We start from the raw sequence: 21,787 nt of genomic DNA, 5'->3' as shown, positions 1-21,787 counted from the left end.
CCCACCGAGCCATGGCAATGCTCCGTAAATAGTCCTCACCTGATAGCTCTAGGTCAATCCTACCCAATTTCTCTCTCAACTGGGAGTTCAATTCAAACTGTTAACTTTAAAACAGCAGTCCTTGTTTTGATTCCATAGAACAACCGTCAAAAATAGCCAGCTGGTCTTGCAAATGACATCACTATGCTTACAGAATATTAATTTATGTTGTCATTTTTGATGCAATAACTTGTGAGTAGAGCAAGTGTTGGGACTGTTGATTTTAGAATCAGCAACTGATCAATTTCATGCCACGCACTGGCTTTAGATCAAATTCTAATTTTAAACAGCGCTAGTTAATAGTGCAGCACTTGCTGACTGTAAAACCAGCTGTTTTAGTTTGCAGCTAATCCTACAGCAAGAATAGAGCGGCAGATTACCATCACTGCTGATAAAAGTTGAAGTATGGATGAGGGGAGAAACTGAGGAAGCTGCAGTCAGATGAAAATCATTTTTGTTTCAGGAGTAGGAACAGGAGTAGACCATTCAGCCCCTCAAGGCTGCTCCAACATTCAATCAGCCCATGACTAATCTGTATCTCAACTCTATTTACCCACCTTTTCCCTCGATACCCTTACCCATCAAAAATCGATCAATCTCAGATATAAAAACAAGAAATGTTGGAAATACTCAGCAAGTCTGGTAGCATCTGTGAGACTGAAGCAGAGTTAACGTTTCAGGTCAGTGACCCTTCATCAGAACTTCATCTACCAATCTCAGTCCTGAAAGCTCAAATTAGGCCAATGTCCAGAACCTTTTGAGGAACTACTTTTGCGTCTACTCTTGTTCCTATGTTCCTAAAACAAAAATGATTTTCATCTGCCTGCAACTTCCTCAGTTTCTCCCCGTTTATCAGCAATGCTGGTAATCTGCTGCTCTATTCTTGCGATAAGATTAAATTTTAGAAAGGCCAACATTTATTGCCTCAAGAAGATGGTGGTGGTGAACTGCCTTCTTGAACCTCTACAGTCCATGTTGTTATGAGGAGGCTTCCATTTTTAAATATTTTTGAGGACTCATATGTAAAACTCTGTGGAAATACTTGAGGAGATGCTGGACTTTTTTTTTATTAAAGGGTCACAAGAAGGACACTTGGGACTTTGTTTAAAAACAAACATTTACTGGAAGTCACATGTGTTAAGCTAAATAAACAGCAGGAGCCTTGCTGACCATGGCAGTTGTTTACAGAGAAGTGGCATGTCAAGATTTATGGTGTTCAAGAGTTGGTTTCGTTTTTTGATTTTCTTTTGGTTCAGATGGGGTGTTGACTGTTTTGAATGTCAGTTGGGATGGCAGCCTGCTGAAAGAAGCACCCAGCTCATCTTGTGCCACCTCTTTGAGAAACCCTGAGAATCCAGTGTGAGAAATAGAGAAACTGATGCAGTGATTCTCCTGAAAAGCCTGCCAGACTAATCCCCGACGCCACCTGAAAGGAACTGCTCCAGAAAGATCCCAGTGATAGCCGTCTCTGTGTACCTGGACACCAGACCAAACGGCCATTTGGGAACATTCCATTTCTTATCCTTTCTCTTCAAGAATTAACAAGTATTTGGCCAAGGTTTTTTTTTTGTCTTTTTTGTAAAGTGCTGTCTGCAGAGAAAGCTACTTTATTTTTTCTTTAACCTGTGGGTGTGTGCATGTGTGTTGGCTTATTTTCAAAGGGTACATATTTATACTTTCATATTTCAACCTGTGTGTTAATAAGCTTTGCATCATTATTGAATAAGTCTTGCTTTATAATAAATTAATAATTTTGTTGTTTCTTAAAGAAACCTGGTTAGTGGATTTTATTCTGAAACTAATAAAGTATATAATTGGCTGTATCGATAACTGGGTAAAACATTTAACTATATGTTGTGACCCGTGGAGAAGTGGAACTAGAGAAAGACAATGCACTCCTCCATCCTTGGTCTTAACAATGTGGTGTAGGTACACCCACAGTGCTGTTAAGTAAGAAGTTCCAGGATTTTGATGCAGCAATGATGAAGAAACGGCGATATATTTCCAAGCTGGACAGTGTGTGACTTGGAGGTACTGCATGCTCCTGCATCCCTTATCCTTTTTGGCGGTAGAAGTCACTGGTTTGGGAGGTGCTGCTGAAAAAGCCTCAGCAAGTTGGCACAATGCATCTTGTAGCTGTCAACACACTGCAGACCAGGTGCACTATGGCAGAGGGAGTGGCTTTTTAAGGTGGTAAATGGGCTGCAATCAAATGGACAGCTTTGTCCCGGACAGTGTCAAGCTACTTGAGCGTTGCCTGGATGGGTGCAGCTGGAACAAATGGAAAGTATTTCATACTACTGACTTACGCCTGTGGGTAGTGCAGAAGCTTTGGGAATGCTGACAATCAGTAGGATACATAAGGCACTTTACTTTACCTCAAAACCGTCATTCCTAATGCTAGCTTGTGCAGTCAGCAATCCAGGCAAATATAAACATAGATGTATAAAATCAGCTTTTCAGAGCCAGAGAGATTGTTTAGCAGTTACTATGATTAGTAAACTGTTAAAAACCTAATCACACCTCATTCAACAAGGAATCAAGGAATAACACTTTCAAGTGTTTTTAAATTGAGAATAGTAATGTAAAAAGTGGAAGTTCATGTCAATTCAATGATTTCTAATTGACTTGTACCTGCTAGGACTCAACAGCACACCCTGTGGAGGAGCAGGAAATCACTAACAGCAACTTCTGAATTTCCACATTTAACTGGGCATGCACAGTTGCCAGAAGTTGCTGTCAGTTTCACAGAGTAATGACAGCAAATGCTGACAGTTTCGCTGTCAATAGAATGGCAAAATTCGAGCCATTATAAGACTCAGCCGGGGTAATTTTAACCTAACTCTCCAGGCAGGAATTCCACAGGATTGGGTAGAACATTGGATTTGTATCACATCCAATATTGCTCTCCTGATTTTATTGGAGAGTAAAATCAGATGGGATGTAAAATTCAATCTCGTCAGTTTTCTGACGGCCAGGATAGGTTAAAATTTCTCCCAGTGCCTCATTTTAGGCTCATCATCAATTTTTTTTAAAACTGATGTTAAGCAAGTTTCTTTGAAACTGGTGAAGACCGAATCATCTGCATCATCATTCTTTGCCTCCACTCTGCCATAGGCCATTCCAAGGAGAGCCCCCAATTCTGGCTGTTAAGAGAAGACAGTGTCTCTCATACCGAATTAACATGCTATTGTCCCATAGATAAGTACAGTTAAAAAGGAAAGCTTAAGTGTGGGACAACAGCGCATAAGACAATGTACATCTGATTAAGCTAGATTTAGTTTAAAAGCCCTTAGGTTAACAGCATGTGACAATCAGGAAACTACTACTGGTTGAGGGATATATTAAATGGGCAAAGACTACAAGATAACTACAAGAAGCAGCAAAGTTATTTTCCAGCTTTTAGAACACTCTCGCATTAATACCAAGTGGGAAAAGGCATCTTTCAAAAGGTTGAGACAGCACAAAGTATAAGTCAAGAAATGTAAACACTGAACATTCTTCAGTTCAGGCGATTCTGTAAGCAAAGGAGGCATCTGCAAACTGCACTACATTTTCCATATGGAAATGCTCCTGCTGTGTTTAAGGTCGTAGATATCAGTCTCATTTGTGTTGCATACCTGCATAGTCTCCATTAAGTCCTGGGCGTTAAACGTTGAATGGATCCTAAAGTGCTTAACAGCCTAAATAAACATATCTTGGAGTTGATACCGTGCATCTCCAACACCATCTCCCTTCCACCTCCTCAAGTCATGGCTTACCGCTATAACAGGCTTCACGATCGGGTTTCTATTAGGAGGGTCATCATATTGAGAAGCACCTTGTTGGAACTGGGCAGGTGGGACCAGTGCTGGGTCACTGCTTCTCCGCACTAGGAGTGGTGTGCCTGTGGAGAATACAATTAGAAGTCAGTACAGAATCAGACAGCGCACAGAAATATCTAATGAAGATTGTTGAATACAAAGTGTTCTTTGTCGCTATTGTTAAAGCCATTATGTTTGCTTAAATTTAAAACAAAGCAGTAAGTTAAAAGAAAAGGCTTTATTACACAGACAAATCAAAATGGTGCAAGAAACATTGCAGCCGTTAACTATTTACACGATTATGCTGTGAAAATTCAGTGTACAGGGGTTCTTCCTTCATTCAGTAAATAAATGCATTATCTGATATGGTTCTAAGCCATGCAGACAACAACCACCAGCTAATTTCAACCAACATGATAGGTGGAGGGCATTGCAATTTGCTTCAGTAGCTCCCTTGCCCATCACTCCACCAAAACAAAATTTGAAACAAGATTCCGGTGTACAATTGGTTTAACCAGATCTCGGTCACATTAAGTAATATGGAGCCTTATTCTCTCCATCCGAACATGCCTCTCCACCTTCACATCTTTCAGCCAACGGGGGCAGACTTGTCTGTATCTGACACTGGTTTAAGCCATCCACCCATCCATCACCAGAATTGGCTGCCTACTACTCTAAAATCATCTTTGTGAGCAAAGATAACCCCTAGATTTTTTTCTCTCCACCATTAACTTGCTCCTGAAACCCATCTTCCTGCACTCACTACCATCAAAAGAGGCAGGAGCTCATGGACATCTTTGTCACTAAGATTGAAAACATCTATTGAGCTGCCTCTTCCACTTGCTCCCATATCAAACCTCCCTACCCCGCACCCCTCTCACAACATGGGCCCTCCTGCCCTAGCCCTGAACCCAGTCTCCCATTAGTTTCCCTCCCATCTTTCCTCATGCCCTCACCAAGCCAAACTTGACTCTATTCCCATTAAACTGTTGACTATGCAACTTCACTTCTTGGACATCACCATGCAAGCGATCATTGTAAACGGTTCCCTCTCAAGTACTGTCCTCCTCCCTTTCAAAACCATCATCCCTCCTTCCCAAAAAACTGACCCTTGACCTCTCTGGTCTTGCAAATTGGTGCCCTATCTCCAAACTCCCTTTCTTCAAAGTCCTGAAGCATGTTGCCATCTTCCAAATCTGTGCTTTTCTTTCCCACAACTGTTTGTGCCTCTCTGATTAAGTTTCTTAACACACACCAAGTCCCATTTGTCCATCACCCTGTCCTTGCCGATCTACATTGGCTCCTAGTGCTTCCAATTTAAAAATTCTCCTCCTCACATTCAAAGCCCTTCATGAGCTGTTCTCTACCCCAGCCCTACCCGACACCCTTTCCCCACCCATAACTTCATTCCTTAGTCTCTGGCCTCTTGTGCACTCCCCATTCCCAATCTCCCACACCAATGGCAGGCATGCTTTCAGCTGTCCAGACCCCTCACTTGGAAATTCCCTTCTAAAACTACTCCACTCCCTCCCCTCCTTTAATATCCTCCTTCAAACCCACAACTGCACCAAGCTTTTGGCCATTCCCCCTTATTAGTTCCCTTTATTTTTGTTGTCACCCATTTCTATCCAATTACACCTCCGTGGAGCACTTTGGGACATCTATTTCCATTGTCTCTAAATGTGAGCTGCTGTTGTTTGATGGGGTTAATTCCCACTCCTGATTGCTATCCTGCTGGAAAGTGTACATTTACAGATCTCAGATAACTGGACTGGACCGAGCTGTGATCAAATTCAGTGCCCAGATGCAATCATGAAATACAGCAACTTAAGTGAGACACTGCAGTGCTGTCAATGCCCACAGAATGACAACATGAATCAGTACCTTCAGGGAAAGAGAAGAAGAAATTAGAAGTTATATCGGGATGACACCCACAGCGAGGAAAACAGCTCATGAACTATTTTCTCCATTTTTTGGGGAAAAACACATACTCCTAGCAATGTATAATACAACTAATTTGGATGCACTAAAAGTTACCAATCTGAAAGCTGCCTAAAGGGGGGAAAAAATGCAGGTTTATATAGGAAATCCCACAGGCCAAAGAACAGATTGGACTGCATCAAGAAAGACAAGCTTTGAGATTTACGAGCAAGACCCCACCGACAGCAGATCGCTAACTCACTTTTTAAAAATAAAACAACAGAGCTGCAATTATTGTTTCTGGGAGATAGGTTAAAAGTAGGCCACTTTTTGAACCAAAATGAGGGAGTCTCATTCCAGATGAATCAACATTTAATAGGTCAGATACCATATGTTTTACTACACAGCTGCACATGGAAACAGAAGTGCAAAAGTAAATAAAATCTTATCAAAACCATGGTACTTCCCCAGCCAAACTCGGACAATCTGTTTGCAGATTTAATTTGCTGTCTTTGGGAGGGGAAAGGGGTCAATGTCATCAGCTGTAGCACCAAGGTAAAATAGCTGCTAACCTCCTAAATCAATTAACTGCATCTCAGTAAGATCATTATCCACAATTTGGTCAAGCTAAGCACGCAGTGAACAGATAAGCACCTCAGATAGCCGGTAATCTGATGGAACCCGGCTCAAGGAGAAATAGGTGGACTGGAAAACGCATTTGTTAGACAGGATTACTGCTCGAGAGTAAATCCGCTTTAGATTATACTGTCGCTTTTTTAAAAAAAAAGTAATAAACCATTTCCAGTCCAAGGATACTCTCTGAACCAAAGGTCCATCAATCAAGTCTGGCAGCACTTTTGTTGTACCTTGCCAACATTACAATTTACCTTATATTTGGCATTAGCTGAGGCTCAGTGGGTATCACTCTCACCTGAGTCAGAAGGTTGTTGGCTCAATTCCCACTCGAGACCTGACACAAAATCACAGAATGAGGCCACTCAGCCTGTCGATCCCATGCTGGCTCTCCGCAAGAGCAATTTAGAAGTCCCACTCCCCTGCCCTTTCCCCGCAGCCCTGCAATTTTCTTCCTTTCAGGTGCTTATCCAATTCCCTTTTGAAAGCCATGATTGAGTCTGCCTCCACCATCCTTTCAGGTAGTGCATTCCACATCGTAACAGCTCGTTGCATAAATGTCTTCCCTCATGTCACCTATAGTTCTTTTGCCAATCACCTTACATCTGTGTCCTCTAGTTCTCAATCCTTCTGCCAATGGGAACAGTTTCTCTCTATCTATTCGCTCTACACCCCTCATGATTTTGAACACCTCTATCAAATCTCCTCTCAATCTCTTCTCTAAGGAGAACAACCCCAGCTTCTCCAATCTATCCACCTGGAAACATTCTCGTAAATCTTTTCTACACCCTCTCTGCAACCTTCACATCCTTTCTAAAGTGCAGTGCCCAGAATTATATACAATACGGCAGCTGAGGCCAAACCAGTTGTACGCAGCCAATTTGTATATAGGAAGGCCCAACAAAAAGCAATGTTATAACGACTAGATAACCTGTTTTAATGATGTTGATTGAGGGATAAATATTGCCCAAGACATCAGGGAGGAATCCCCTCCTCTTCTTTGAAATAGTGCCACCGAAGGGGGCTGGTGGGACCCCTGGGGCACCGTTAACACTTTTGAAGGGGATCAGCAAAATAATGTGAAAGTGCTTACTGAGCAGGGTCAGCCTTAAGGATGGACGGCATGGGCTACTGCCCACAACATCATGGTCAAGAGCATGCAACTAAGCAGGGGGCCGGAGAAGGGCTTGTTACAAGCCAAGAGGTCGCCGAGAAGTGCGGTTGCCAGATTTGCTGCACAGAGTGGGCTGGCTGTCTTATCTTGGAGGGGTGCACACCTGCAGGATTGCTGAGGGCGCCAGGTAGACCCACAATAATCAATGCTGGTGGTGGGTGCCAGGTACGTTCAGCCTTATTCAAGAGGTGAGTTTTAAAAAAAAAATACTTGAGCACCACAATACTTAAACTCAAAGGAAGGGTGCCAAAATAAAAGTTCACCTGGGACACCATTTTCCCTCATTTAGTTTTTCTTTTTTGGGGCGGGGGGGGGGGGGTGGGGGAGGGGAACACTGATTACTCATCCAATTGAAAAGGGTTGTTTTAAGAAACATTGGCCTAGATCAGGGTTGTCAAACGTATGGCCCGCAGGCCAGTATCCAGCCCACCAAAGGTGTCCATTCGGCCCGCAGGTGTAAAATGTACCCGGCCGTTCCACATCCTCGCTCGGGGTCCATGACTGAAGATGAGAAATTTCCCATTGTCAGAGCAACTTTAAAAAATGATCGCAGGTCAGTTTCACAGCTGACCAGTGCTGACACTTGGGACAGCGATTTCCGAACTTCGTACAAATTTGGGGTTTTCCAGTGGGTTCCAACTTTTTTGTTTAAAAAGTCTGCCCGAGAAACCCGAATCTGTCCGAAGTTCAGAAACTGTTGTTCCTGATGTCAGCACCTGTGAGCTGTGAAACTGACGCTATGTTAAAACAAAAAGACCAACCATCTGCTGAGCATTCCCACTCCCTGCAACTGTCAGAGAGAGAGAGAGAGAGAGGGGGGGGGGGGGGGAAGAGAGAGAGGGTGAGAGGGGGAAGAGAGGAATCACAATCACTCCAGACAGAGTGACATCTATCTGGAATACTCCGCATTGCTACATCAAGTGTGTGGGCAAACATTGACTACGCATGCAAGCAAAAAAAATGCCTGGTATCTCACTAAATCGGTGCCCAACATAGTGAAGAGAAAGTAAGTCAATAAACTAGTCATCTCATTTAAAGCCCCTTCACAAAAATGTACATTTGTTGTTGTTTTGATTCATAGCAAGATAAATTTTGAATGCACTTATCTTTCCAAAATTATATCACCGCCCAGCCCCCCCCCCCCCACCCCCCCGCCACCATGATAAAAATTGTAATGTGGAGCCACCCCCCCCAACCCCTGCGCGAAAAGATTGGATAACCCTGTTATAGATGATGCGCTGTCATCTCTGGAATGGTGCTGATTCAGAGGTGAAAGTGCTACCCACTGAGCCACAGTTCATGGAGAGAAGAAAATTGGAAAGAAAACTGAAATGGGGCAGGAGAAGCAAAGCTCTGCAGTCCATGTTAATATGTAATGATGAATCTTCTGGGACTTTATTATGAATTAGAGCTGCAATTAACCCTGGTGGAGTGTTGAACAGTATTAGATCTTTTTTGGGTCACTGTGGTCCAATTCAAATTTAAGCAGAACATCTTTGGTCTTAAATGTAGCATTAACAAGCTGTAGCAGGTCGGTGAGGATTTGTTGTTAATTATACTTAAGGGAATTGAATGGCGTAAAATTGTCTTAAGTCTCGTCATCGTAACCCCAAGATGTTCTCACCATTCTGGGCCTATTGTTCCGGTGACCCTTCCACTGTTGCCCAGCTTACTGCTCATCCTCCATGGTGGCATTGAAGGGCTGTTTGACTGTAGAAGGCATCACAGCTGAGCCTAATCCTGCCCATAGGCACGTTATTTCCGGCAGTGGGTCGTCGTCAGAAGTAGGAACTTAGGCTAATCTATTTTTCCCTCCTCTCCCACTCCCCCATCCTCCAACCCCTCACCCCCAACACCCACCTTCCTTCCTTGGGTTGTTGAGATGAGATCATCAAACATAGTGTAAATCGCAATTTGCTTCTACACAGACCATGGGAGTTAACTGGTGCAGTCTTAGGATATTTTACTTGGTTAGCAGTGCTCTATATATGCAAATTGTTGTTATTCTCAGTGGTTCAGTGCAAACCGTGTTTGTACAATTTATAACTTTTTTCTCTGGTTTGCCTTAATAAACTATCCAGTTTTTCGCTTGATTCTTCAATTTGCCACCACAAATATCTGACTAAGTCTTATTTTAGAAACCATAGCAAGGAATACGCTGTCAAATTAGTAACAGATTTGAGGGATTTAAGAAGGCTTCCTAAAACCCCAGGAGAGAAACACATACAGGTCTAGCATCCTATTAAAATGTCAGTGCTCCGAAACAATCCTGCTAACAAAGTTATTTACAATATAAAAATACCTGCATTTTAAAAAAAAATCTGAGGTGGCCAGATTGAACCGTGAGTTATCAGATATGAAAATGGTTAACCTGCCCAGTGTTTCCTTGCGCAACTGATGAAGTACATGACTTGGACATATGAGGATGATGCCTTCTGCTTGACCCACAGACCTTCTCTCATCTCAGCTTAGAGGGAACATTGGTCACTGCCTTAATGTAGGAAACATGCCAGCCAATTTATGCACAGCAAGATCCCACAAACAGCAATGTCATAATGACCAGATAATCTGTTTTAGCGATGTTGGTTGAGGGATAACTATTGATGAATATACTGGGAAGAATGCCCCTGCTCCTCTTCAAAATAGTACCCAGGGGATCTTTTACATCCACCTGAGAGGGCAGACGGGGTCTCAGTTTAACATCTCATCTGAAGGACGGTACATCCGACAGTGCAGCACTCCCTCAGTACAGGCGCCTGACGTCTTCTATAAGCATATAAATAGTAAAAGGGTAGTAAAAGGAGGGGTCGGGCCTATTATGGACCAAAAAGGAGACCAATGCGTGGAGGCAGAAGGCATGGATAAAGTACTAAATGAGTGCCTTGCATTTGTCTTTTCCAAAGAAGAAGATGCTGCCAAAGTCAATGTGAAAGAGGAGGTGGTTGAGACATCGGATAGCTGAAAGATTGATGAAGTGGAGGCATTAGAAAGGCTGGCTGTACATAAAATTGCTAAGTCACCAGGACCTCGTGGGATGCATCCAAGGATGCTGAGGAAAACAAGGGTGGAAATTGCAGAGGAACTGGCCATAATCTTCCAATACTCCTTAGATACAGGGGGGTTAGTGCCAGGGGACTGAGTTCCTGTTATGGACTCAAGCAAGAGAAATCTGCTAAGTTTCGAAACAGCTAGTGAATTGAAGCTGATCACAATCAACACTGTCAGAAGACCAAACTACCTGACAAAAGAAGACATCTGAAGAGGTAGTCACAGTTATTCGAAGGCATCAGCAAAGTGAAAAACAAGAAAATCAAGCTCCACGTAGATGATTCAGTCCAATCCAAACACATAGCAAAGGCAGGAAACTACATTGTGAAGAGAAATGCAACCTTCTTCAAGAGAGTCAATGCTAAAACAACTGCAAAAGGAAGGGTCAAAGACAACTTCGGTGACTTCACACCTGGAACAACTCAAGAAGCAGCTCAGCCAAATCAAGGACAGCTGAGATTGTTACTGCAAGATCCACAGAGAAGATCATCGAGACCTCACTGCTTACCTGTCCCATTTAAAGACTATGTCATGCATTGATGATGAAGGGAGCCAGGCGGGAAGAGAGTCTGGTATTGAGGGTGATGTACCCGAAACCGCTTCCCTTCAAGTTTTCAAACTTCAGTCCAACCGAGTTTTGTTCAACTTAATTTTGCATGATTAAGTAGCTAGAGAGTAATTCTTAATTTTTTAAGAAAGGAGATCAACTTTAAATTTAAAAGAAGGGCATAATGTAATGCAGTGTAATGGTGACTTCACCTTTAAGAGGCCAAGCCCCTGATGCAACTGATGACATCGTTAGACATATAGAAGGGGACATCATTTTGAGAAACACACTCAACAAAGAGCACACTCACCACCAAGGAAAAGATCTGAACCTAGCATGATGCAATGTAGATAAGTAAAACAATAAATAGCGTTTTGTGTTGAATTCAAATATAAAGCCGGCAGTCATTATTTCTTTTTATTCTTTCATGGGATGTGGACGTTGCTGGCAAGGCCAGCATTTGCTGCTCACCCCTGATTGCCCTCGACAACTAGACCATTTCAGAGGGCAGTTAAGAGACAACCATGTTGCTGTGGGGCTGGAGTTACATGTTGGCTAGACCAGATAAGATTGGCAGATTTCCCTCCCTAAAGGCCCTTAGTGAACCAGATGGGTTTTTAATGACATTTGATGATAGTTTCATGATACCACTACTGAGACTAGTTTTCAATTCCAGATTTATATTAATTAATTGCATTTGAATTCCACCAGTTGCTGTGACATTAGCCTGGACCTCTGGATTACTAGTCTAGTGACATTATCACCACGTCACTGTCTGAAGACTTTAAGAACACAGAACAATACTACAGTGGGAACAACTCGCACAGTGGTTTAACGCAGAGTAACAAGATGGGAAATATATAAATGGGAGATTTGCATGCGCCTTTCAACTGTGCTGGTTTAAGATCAAGCACCAGATCAGGGCATTATGACAGAACATTACCAAGAAGAAATCTCTCCTGCTACTGTGTGCGTCAATGTATAATTTAAAAGATTAGATTGATTGTAGGACAATCATTTTCAATGCTACGGTTGGCTAAAGCCAAATCACTGAAATGTCTTCCATTCTCCCCTCAAAGTCACACTAGAAAGTACCATTCGCTTTTACAGCTGGTCATTATCAACTTGGATTTACAATCAATTTATCCCAGTGTCTTCACACTTGTTAGTCTCCCCTACTACCCCCAATAGGGGTGCCAACTCTCCAAGATTGTCCTGGAGACTCAGGAATTAAAGAATAATCTCCAGGACACTGCCATGAGCACCCCAAGAAAAAATAATTTTCTTTTAACACTTTCGTTTATTAGTTATAAAAATCTCAGACGTGGGAGTGGGGAAAGGCTGTCAACTGATGGTGAAGAATCATCTAACCGGCTCCTTAGGCTGTTGGCTTTCCAATTGGTTTGGGAAGGCAGGCCATTGCGAGGATGGATATGTTGGACATCCAAAGACGGGAGTGTGGCGGTGGTTGGAAGTGGGAGGTCATTTGATGAAACTTCCATTAACACGTCCAACCAGAGATGGCAACTCTACCCACTCCCTTCTCAAGAATGAGTGTGTTGCAACATAATTACTACCCTTTATAAAAAAAAATTTAATGGGTTGAAATTACTCTCTTTTCCCCTTCCCTTGGTACACATACAGGCTTTGTCGGGTTATGCTGCCTACATGGCTGAGAGTGCAGGTGAACTGTTCCTGGGAGACGGCAGCTGCCATTTTTCAGCAGGCCACGAGGAGGCAAACAACAAATCCTAGTTTGATCCCATTTCTTGTACAGAGGGAATCTAGCCTCTGCTCAGTGCATCTCTATAGCAGCAGGACTAAACGCAGCCAAGTGAAGGTAGTAAATTTGGATTATTTTCTCTCCATTCCTCCCACCAAAAAAAGCAACTTCACTCAGAATAGCCAAAAGACATGGGATCTAGTAAGAAAGAATTTGCATTTATATAGCATCTGTTATGACCGCAAATGTCCCAGATGACTTCACAGCCAATGAAGTATTTTTGAAGTGTAGTCACTGTTGAAAAGTAATAAATGATGCAGCCAATTTGCACACAGCAAGCTCCCACAAACAGTAATGTGATAATGACCCAGATAATCTATTTTAGGTGTTGGTTGAGGGATAAATATCGGCCAAGACACTGGGGAGAATACCCTTGTTTTTCTTCAAAATAGAGCCATGGAATCTTTTAAACCCAATTGAGGGGACAAACAGGACATTTATTTAACGCCGCATCTGATATTAGGCACCTCTGGCAGTGTAGCACTTCATCAGGACTACACAGGCATGTCAGCCTAGATGATGTGCTCAAAGCTCTGCAATGAAAAAGAAAGCGCTACATTGGCACAATAAGTGATGCTCAGAGTTTGGGAATACAGTAGATTACAGGAAGTTTCACTCATAGCTAACTAGCTGCATTACACTTGACCCAAGAGTGTTTGCTGCTGACACAGGAAGACTGAAAGAGGAAAAAAGTGTTTCATTCCCTTGCGCTAACATTCTTTGTTTCATTGACCACAAAAGTTGAATGATTTTTTAAAAATTTGAAATGGAGACATAAACCAAATAATAATTTAAAAAGATAGGTATTGTTTCATAGTGTTAATTTCAAACTAAACACAGTTAGTCTAATTTTTGAGATAGTTCCAGAGTCTGGCATGTACTAATTACCTGTTGTGAAATGTGTTTGATTTAACCACTGTGAATGATCAGTGAATAGTTCAGAATTTAGCACATTCAGAACTAATTTATAAACAAGTCTATATAAATCAGTATGCACAAATGGACTTGCACTGTATCAGTGGAGTGGTGTAATCATGGAAAGGGGAGGCAAAGACAGAAGTTCTCCACTATTCTTCTCAACAGTGAATCAATGAATGTCTCAATCGAAGTCAGATCATTGAGGAGATGACAAGCAGAGGTGAGGAGAAAACTGCAGGGTAAGTCAACACACAACAGTCCTAATGGACAGCTCTGTAACTCCGGCAGAGGTCTGTCTATGAACAGGTCATCTGCAGACTTGAGCAAAGCTAAAAAGTGAACGCAAGAGACGGGGAAAAGCACAAAACTACTTAAAACATCAGCAATTGGCAAGACCACTGTGAAAGAGTACATAAGGTTCTCCCTTTATTGTTACATGCAAGATTTATCTCTATCTTTTAAAAGAAAATACTGTATGTTCTCCCATTTTTCTTTTTTTTTTATTCAAAAAAAGTAAAAAAACAAAAGATGCATTTTTAAAAATCCATCGGTGTTTCTGTGCAACTTTTTTTTTTCCCAGTGTGAACACTGTGTGCTCCCATGAATTGCAGAGTTCAAACTGTTCAGGACATTAGGTGGATTTCGCCAATGTGTAGGCGTAAAGTATTTAATTAAAAGCAGTGGTAGGCACTTTATTTTTGTAATTAAGTTATTGGCTCTGATGTACTGAAATCACTTTCTAGAGGACAAGGGATTACTGCCAAATTTACTTTCTTAGGTTTTAAACATTTGCAGAGGGACAGGGAAAACTGCAGTCTCATTCTGGTGCCAAATCGATCACATAATTTCACATATATTTCTCAATTCCACTATGCAGAACAGCTCAGTTGGTAGCATTCTCACCTCAGAGTCCTGACACTCTGGTGCAATAGCGAGAGTGTTGCGCTGTCAGAGATGCCGACTTTAGGACAAGACGTTAAACCGAGGACCCACCTGCCCACACAAATGGATGTAAAAGATTCCATGGCACAATTTCAAAGAGTAGGGAAGTTATCCACAGTGCCCTGGTCTAATATTTATCCCTCAACAAACATCACGAAAACAGATAATTTGGTCATTATCACATTGCTATGCACAAATTGGCTGTTGCATTTCCTACAACTCAACAGTGACGACGCTTCTAAAATATTTCATCGGCTGTAAAGCACTTTAGGATCATAGGAAATCGGAGCAGCAATAGGCCATTCGGCGCATCGAACCTGCTCCGCCATTCAAGCAGATCATGGCTAATCATCTACCCCTGTGCCACTTTTCCCCACTATTCCCATATCCACTGTTGTCGTTAGTATTCAGAAATCTATCGATTTCTGTCTTGAACATGCTCAATGATTGAGCTTCCACAGCCCTCTGGGGTAGAGAATTCCACAGATTCACCACCCTCCGAGTAAAGAAATTCCTCCTCCTCTCAGTCTTAAATGGCCTGCCCCTTATTCTGAGCCTATGTCCCCTTGTTCTAGACTCGCCAGCCAGAGGAAACATCCGATCCACATCCACCTCGTCACGCCCTGTAAGAATTTTGTAAGTTTCAATGGGATCACATCTCATTCTTCGAAACTATAGAGCATACAGGCCCAGTTTCTGCAATCTTTCCTCATAAGACAATCCCGCCATCCCAGGGGTTAGTCTAGTGAACCTCCATTGCACTCCGTCTATGGCAAGTATATCCTTCCTTAGATAAGGAGACCAAAGCTCTACACAATACTCCAGCTGCGGTCTCACCAATGCTTTATTCAATTGAAGCAATACATCTTACTCCTGTACTCAAATCTCCTTACAATGAAAGCCAACCTACCATTTGCCTTAATTGTTTGCTGCACCTGCATACCAGCTTTTAGTGACTCATGAACAAGGACACCCAGGTATCTTTGGACATCAACACTTCCCAACCTCTCACCATTTAAGAAATACTCTGCCTTTCTGTTTTTTCTATGAAAGTGGATCACTTCACACTTATTCACATTATATTCCATCTGCCATGTTCTTACCCATTCACTTAATCTGTCCATATCTCCTTGAAGCCTCCTTGCATCCTCCTCCCAACTTACATTCCATTCTAGTTTTGTGCCATCAGCAAGGTTGGAAATATTACAATTGGTCCCTATATTTAGATCATTTATATAGATTGTAAGCAGCTGTGGCCCATGCACTGATCCTTGCGGTACCCCATTAGTAACAGCCTGCCATCCTGAGAATGACCCATTTATTCCTACTCTCTGCTTTCTGTCTATTAACCAATTCTCAATCTATTGCAGTATATTGTCCCCAATCCCATGCGCTCTGAGCCTTCTGAAAATTTAAATACACCACATCCACTGGTCCTCCTTTATCTATGCTACAAGTAACATCCTCAAAAAACATGATTTCCCTTCCACAAATCCATGTTGACTCATGTCATTATTTTCCAAGTGTCCAGTTATCTCATCCTTTATAATAGTATCCAACATTTTCCCTACTACTGATGTCAAACTAACAGGTTTGTAGTTCTGTTTTTTCTCTTGCTCCCTTCTTAAATAGTGGGGTTAGATTTGCTACTTTCCAGTCTGCAGGAATCCTTCCAGAATCTATAGTATTTTGAAAGATAACCAACAATGCATCTACTATCACTATAGCCACCTCCTTTACTACTCTGGGATGTTGCTCATCTGGTCCAGGGGATTTATCAACTTTCAATCCAATTAATCTTTCGAGTACTACCTCTTTATTGATATTAATTACTCTCAATTCCTCATTTTTGGAAGTCCTTTGGTTCCCTAGTACTTCTGGGAGATTTTCTGTGCCTTCCTCCATGAAGACAGACACAAAGTAATTGTCTAGTCTCTCCGCCATTTCTTCATTCTCCACCACAAACTCTCCTGTCTCCGCCTGCAATGGACCGGCATTCATCCTTGCTAATAGTTTCCTTTCCATACACCTAAAGAAGCCTTTACAGTCAGCCTTTATGTTTCTAACTAGCTTAGGTTCATAATCTCTTTTCCCTTTCTTTATCCGTTTCTTGGTCCTCCTTTGTTGGACTCTAAATTGCTTCCAATCCTCAGGCTTACCACTTTTTCTGCCGACCTTATAAGCCGCGTCCTTTTACCTATGCAATCCTTAACTTCTTTTGTTAGCCACGGTTGGTTCACCTTTCCTGTTGGGTTTTTGTATCTTAGAGGAATGTATATTTGTTGTAAACCATGAAATACTTCTTTAAACACTAGCCATTGCCTATCTACGATCAAATATTTTAACGTATTTTCCAATCCACCATAGCCAACTTGCCCCTCATACCCTCATAGTTCCTTTTGTTCAAATTTAAAACCCTAGTTTCAGAATAAACTATATCTCTTTCAAACTTAAGGTAGAATTCTATCATATTGTGGTCACTATTTCCTAATGGCTTCTTTACAGCAAGGTTATTAATTAACCCTTTCACATTGCATAATACTAAAACTAAAATAGCCCCATCCTTAGTTGGTTCTTCAACGTACTGCTCCAGAAACCCATCTCGTACACACTCCAAGAATTCATCCTGCACAGCATTAGTGCTAATTAGGTTGTCCAATCTATATGTAAATTGAAGTCACCTATTATTACTGTATTGCCCATACTACATGAAGCTCTAATTTCCTAATTTATACCATGCCCAACATTACCACTATAGTTTGGTGGCCTATAAACAACTCCCACCAATGTTTGCTGCCCCTTGTTGTTCCTTAGCTCCAAACTAATTCTACAATTTGCTCCTGCGATTTAAGATCCCCTCTCACTAATGTACTGATCTCGTCCCTTATTAAGAGCTCTACCCCACCTCCTTTTCCCCTCCGCCTATCCCTTCTAAATGACGAAGATCACTGAATATTCAGTCCCCAGTCCTGGTCACCCTGTAACCATGTCTCAGTAATGGCAATTAAATCATACCCATTTATCTCTATTTGTGCTTTCAAATCATCTACCTTGTTGCGAATGCTGCACGCAGATAGAGTGCCCTTAACTTTGTCTTAACATTATTCCACATTCTGATCCTATCTACTGTTTGCCTTTGTCTCGTCTGCCTTCCAATTTCACTTATTACTTCTCTACTTCCTGTTACCAGTTTTGCTTCCCTCTAATCTGAGTTCCCTCTTAGGTTCCCAACCCCCGGCCAATTTAATTTAAACCCTCCCCAACAGCACTAGCAAATCTCATTGCGAGGATGTTAGTCCCGGTCCTGCTAAGGTGCAACCCATCCATGTTGTATAGGTTCCACCTACCCCAGAACAGATCCCAATGCCTCAGAAATCTGATGCCCGCCCTCCTGCACCAATTCTCCAGCCACGTGTTAAATCACTTAATCCTCCTATTCCTATGTTCACAAGCACGTGGCACTGGGAGTAATCCTGCGATTACTGCTTTTGAGGTCCTGTTTTTTAATTTCTTTCCTAACTCCTTAAACTCTGCTTTCAGGACCTCATCCCTATTCTTACCGATATCGTTGGCACCAATGTGGACCACGACCTCTGGCTGTTCACCCTCCCCCAGAAGAATGTCCTGCAACCACTCTGTGACATCCTTAACCCTGGCACCGGGGAGGCAACATGCCATCCTGGTGTCACGTCTGCGGCCGCAGAAACGTCTGTCTGTTCCTCTAACTAACGAATCCCCTATTACTATTGCCCTTCCACTCTTCTTCCTTCCCTCCTGTGCAGCTGAGCCAACCGTGGTGTCATGGACTTGGCTCTTGCTGCACTCCTCTGAGGAACCCTCGCCCTCACCAGTATCCAAAATGGAAAACTGGTTGGCAAGCGAGATCGACTCAGGGGACTCATGCACCACCTGCCTGGTTCCCTTAGAGTGCCTGGTTGGTCACCCATTCCCTCTCTGTCTGCACATTCTTAACCTATGGTGTGACCACCTCCCTAAAAATACTAGCCACGTAGTTCTCTGCCTCACGGATACACCACAGTGACTCCAGCCGTCGCTCGAGTTCCGAAACCCGGAGCTCAAGCTTCTGCAGCTGGTGACACTTCCTGCAGATGTGTTTGTCAAGGACACAAGGTGTGTCAACAACTTCCCACATACCACAGGAGGCATGTTCCACCCGGCCGAGCTCCCTGCCATACCTTAGCTTTACATAATAATTATTATTAGTGTATAACACTAGAGAGCAAGAACGGGGAGTGGGGAGGGCGAGACAACGGGGACGGGAGGAGGATGAGGGCGAGACAACGGGGACAGGGGGGAGGAGGAGGGCGAGAAAACAGCAAGGGGGCGGGCGAGACAACGGGGAGGGGGGAGGGCGAGACAACGGGGAGGGGGGGAGGGCGAGAACGGGGAGGGGGGAGGGCGAGAACGGGGAGGGGGGAGGGCGAGAACGGGGAGGGGGGAGGGCGAGAACGGGGAGGGGGGAGGGCGAGAACGGGGAGGGGGGAGGGCGAGAACGGGGAGGGGGGAGAGCGAGAACGGGGAGGGGGGAGAGCGAGAACGGGGAGGGGGGAGAGCGAGAACGGGGAGGGGGGAGAGCGAGAACGGGGAGGGGGGGAGAGCGAGAACGGGGAGGGGGGGAGAGCGAGAACGGGGAGGGGGGAGAGCGAGAACGGGGAGGGGGGAGAGCAAAGAATGGGGGGGGGGGAGAGACAGAATGGAAGGGTGGAGAGAGGTAACGGGAGGGGGGAGGGTGAGGACAGGAGGGGGGAGGGAGAGAACAGGAGGGGAGACAGAGAGAATGGAAGAGTGTAGACAGATAACGGGAGGATGGAGAGAGTGAGAACGGGAGGATGGGGAGAGTGAAAGAACGAGAGGGTGGAGAGAGAATGGGGAGGAAGAGAGAGAACAGACAAAGGGGAGAGAGAGGACAGAGGGAGGGAGAGAGAGGTTAGAAGAGAGAGAGGGGAAAATGAGAACGGGAAGAGGAGGGAGAGAACAGGGAGGGGAGGGAGAACAGAAAGTGGGAAAGAAAACAGGAGATAAAGAAAAATAGGGCCGAGAAAAAGTAGACCAAAAAGAACTTACAAGTGCATTTTAAGTGTTAATTTCACAGTGTAGAGCAACATTAAGTAATAAAACTTCGGATATTAGTGCAGCTTAATTACTGCAAGTTAGGTTTTGTCAGTGTGTGAGCTAAAAACTCATTAAAAATGGTCAAGACAGGTAGACAGCAATTTCTCTGGACTTGCAATCTTTCGAAAGGTTAAAATACATAAGATAGCAATAATGTAAAAGTACAAAAAAAAGTGCAAAATGGCTACTTTAGTGAGCAGGATTGCCCCAGTAATGTAACTAGAACAGGAGGGCCCAAGGATGATCGCAGGTTGAGAAGCTTTCGACTGCAAAATAATAAGTGTCAGCATCAGTATTTTGCTGTAAAGACGAGCATGTAGCATATTTGTCGCTTAATGTTTTGAATATGCTTGATCACACAGTGAATGCTGCTGACATGATTCGGAACTAACTTTGAAAAGTTAAGCCCACAGCGTGAGTGTGCTATACTAACACAGCCACAGAGACAGACACACACACACCCACACAGCCAAAGACACACGAAATATACCAGGTTAATGACTTCAATCTTTTGGAAACCAATCTGCATATATTAGAACTCAGATGTATCCCATATCAACTCTGCTAGTTCCCAATGTTATATGTACCCTGACAACTCTGCTCAAGCAGTGGAGTGTCGCAAATTCTTTGATCTGGCGTGAACATCAGGAGTCAGGATATGTCAATTAGAATGCTCCCAAATAGTTCAGGAGACAATAACAACTTGCATTTCTACAGCACCTTAATGTAGTAAGACATCCTTCGGCATTTCACAGGAGCATATTAGACACATTTTGACAACAAGCCACATGGAGATATTAGGACAGGTGACCCAAAGCTTGGCCAAACAGATAGGTATTATTGAGTGTCTTAAAGGAGGAGAGGCAGAGAGTCGGTGGGGTTTAGGGAGGGAATTTCAGAGCTTTGGGTCCAGTTGGTGAAGACACAGCCGCCAATGGTGGAGCGATGAAAATCAGGGATGCGCAAGAGGTCAGAATTGGAGGAGCACTGAGATCTCGGAGGGTTGCAGGGCTGGAGGAGGTTACAGCGATTGGGAGGGGTGAGGTCATGAAGGGATTTGAAAACAAAGAAGAAGAACAAAGAACAGTAAAGCACAGGAACAGGCCATTCGGCCCTCCAAGCCTGCGCCGATCTTGATGCCTGCCTAAACTAAAACCTTCTGCACTTCCGGGGACCGTATCCCTCTATTCCCATCCTATTCATGTATTTGTCAAGATGCCTCTTAAACGTCACTTTCGTACCTGCTTCCACCACCTCCCACGGCAGCAAGTTCCAGGCACTCACCACCCTCTGTGCACATCCCCTCTAAACTTTGCCCCTCTCACCTTAAACCTATGTCCCCTAGTAACTGACTCTTCCACCCTGGGAAAAAGCTTCTGACTATCCACTCTGTCCATGCCACTCATAACTTTGTAAACCTCTATCATGTCGCTCCTCCACCTCCGTCGTTCCAGTGAAAACAATCCGAGTTTATCCAACCTCTCCTCATAGCTAATGCCCTCCAGACCAGGCAACATCCTGGTAAACCCTCTCCAAAGCCTCCACGTCCTTCTGGTAGTGTGGCGACCAGAATTGCAAGCAATATTCTAAGTGTGGCCTAACTAAAGTTCTGTACAGCTGCAGCATGACTTGCCAATTTTTATACTCTAAGCCCTGACCGATGAAGGCAAGCATGCCGTATGCCTTCTTGACTACCTTATCCACCTGCGTTGCCACTTTCAGTGACCTGTGGACCTGTACGCCCAGATCTCTCTGTCTGTCAATACTCCTGAGGGATCTGCCGTTTACTGGACACTTCACACCTGTATTAGACCTTCCAAAATGCATTACCTCACATTTGTCTGGAT

General features: G+C 43.5%; 1 protein-coding gene across 5 annotated transcripts in view; it reads right to left on the bottom strand.

The window, feature by feature from the left end:
* Positions 1-21,787, bottom strand: part of LOC137372300 (partitioning defective 3 homolog B-like) — a 1,025,472-nt gene that overhangs the window by 705,527 nt on the left and 298,158 nt on the right. For all 5 annotated transcript variants that reach the window (XR_010975414.1, XM_068036099.1, XM_068036101.1 and 2 more), the window contains exon 4: positions 3,801-3,925. Coding sequence is in view for 4 of the 5 variants with exons in the window: in XM_068036099.1 (XP_067892200.1) it covers positions 3,801-3,925 (125 nt within the window). In the remaining variant the exon portion in view is untranslated. The remainder of the gene's footprint in view (positions 1-3,800; positions 3,926-21,787) is intronic.

Source organism: Heterodontus francisci, chromosome 7 (assembly GCF_036365525.1).
Source record: "Heterodontus francisci isolate sHetFra1 chromosome 7, sHetFra1.hap1, whole genome shotgun sequence".
Lineage (NCBI taxonomy): Eukaryota > Metazoa > Chordata > Chondrichthyes > Heterodontiformes > Heterodontidae > Heterodontus > Heterodontus francisci.
Note: the sequence above shows the minus strand (reverse complement) of the source record. Positions and strands in the feature narration are given on the sequence as shown.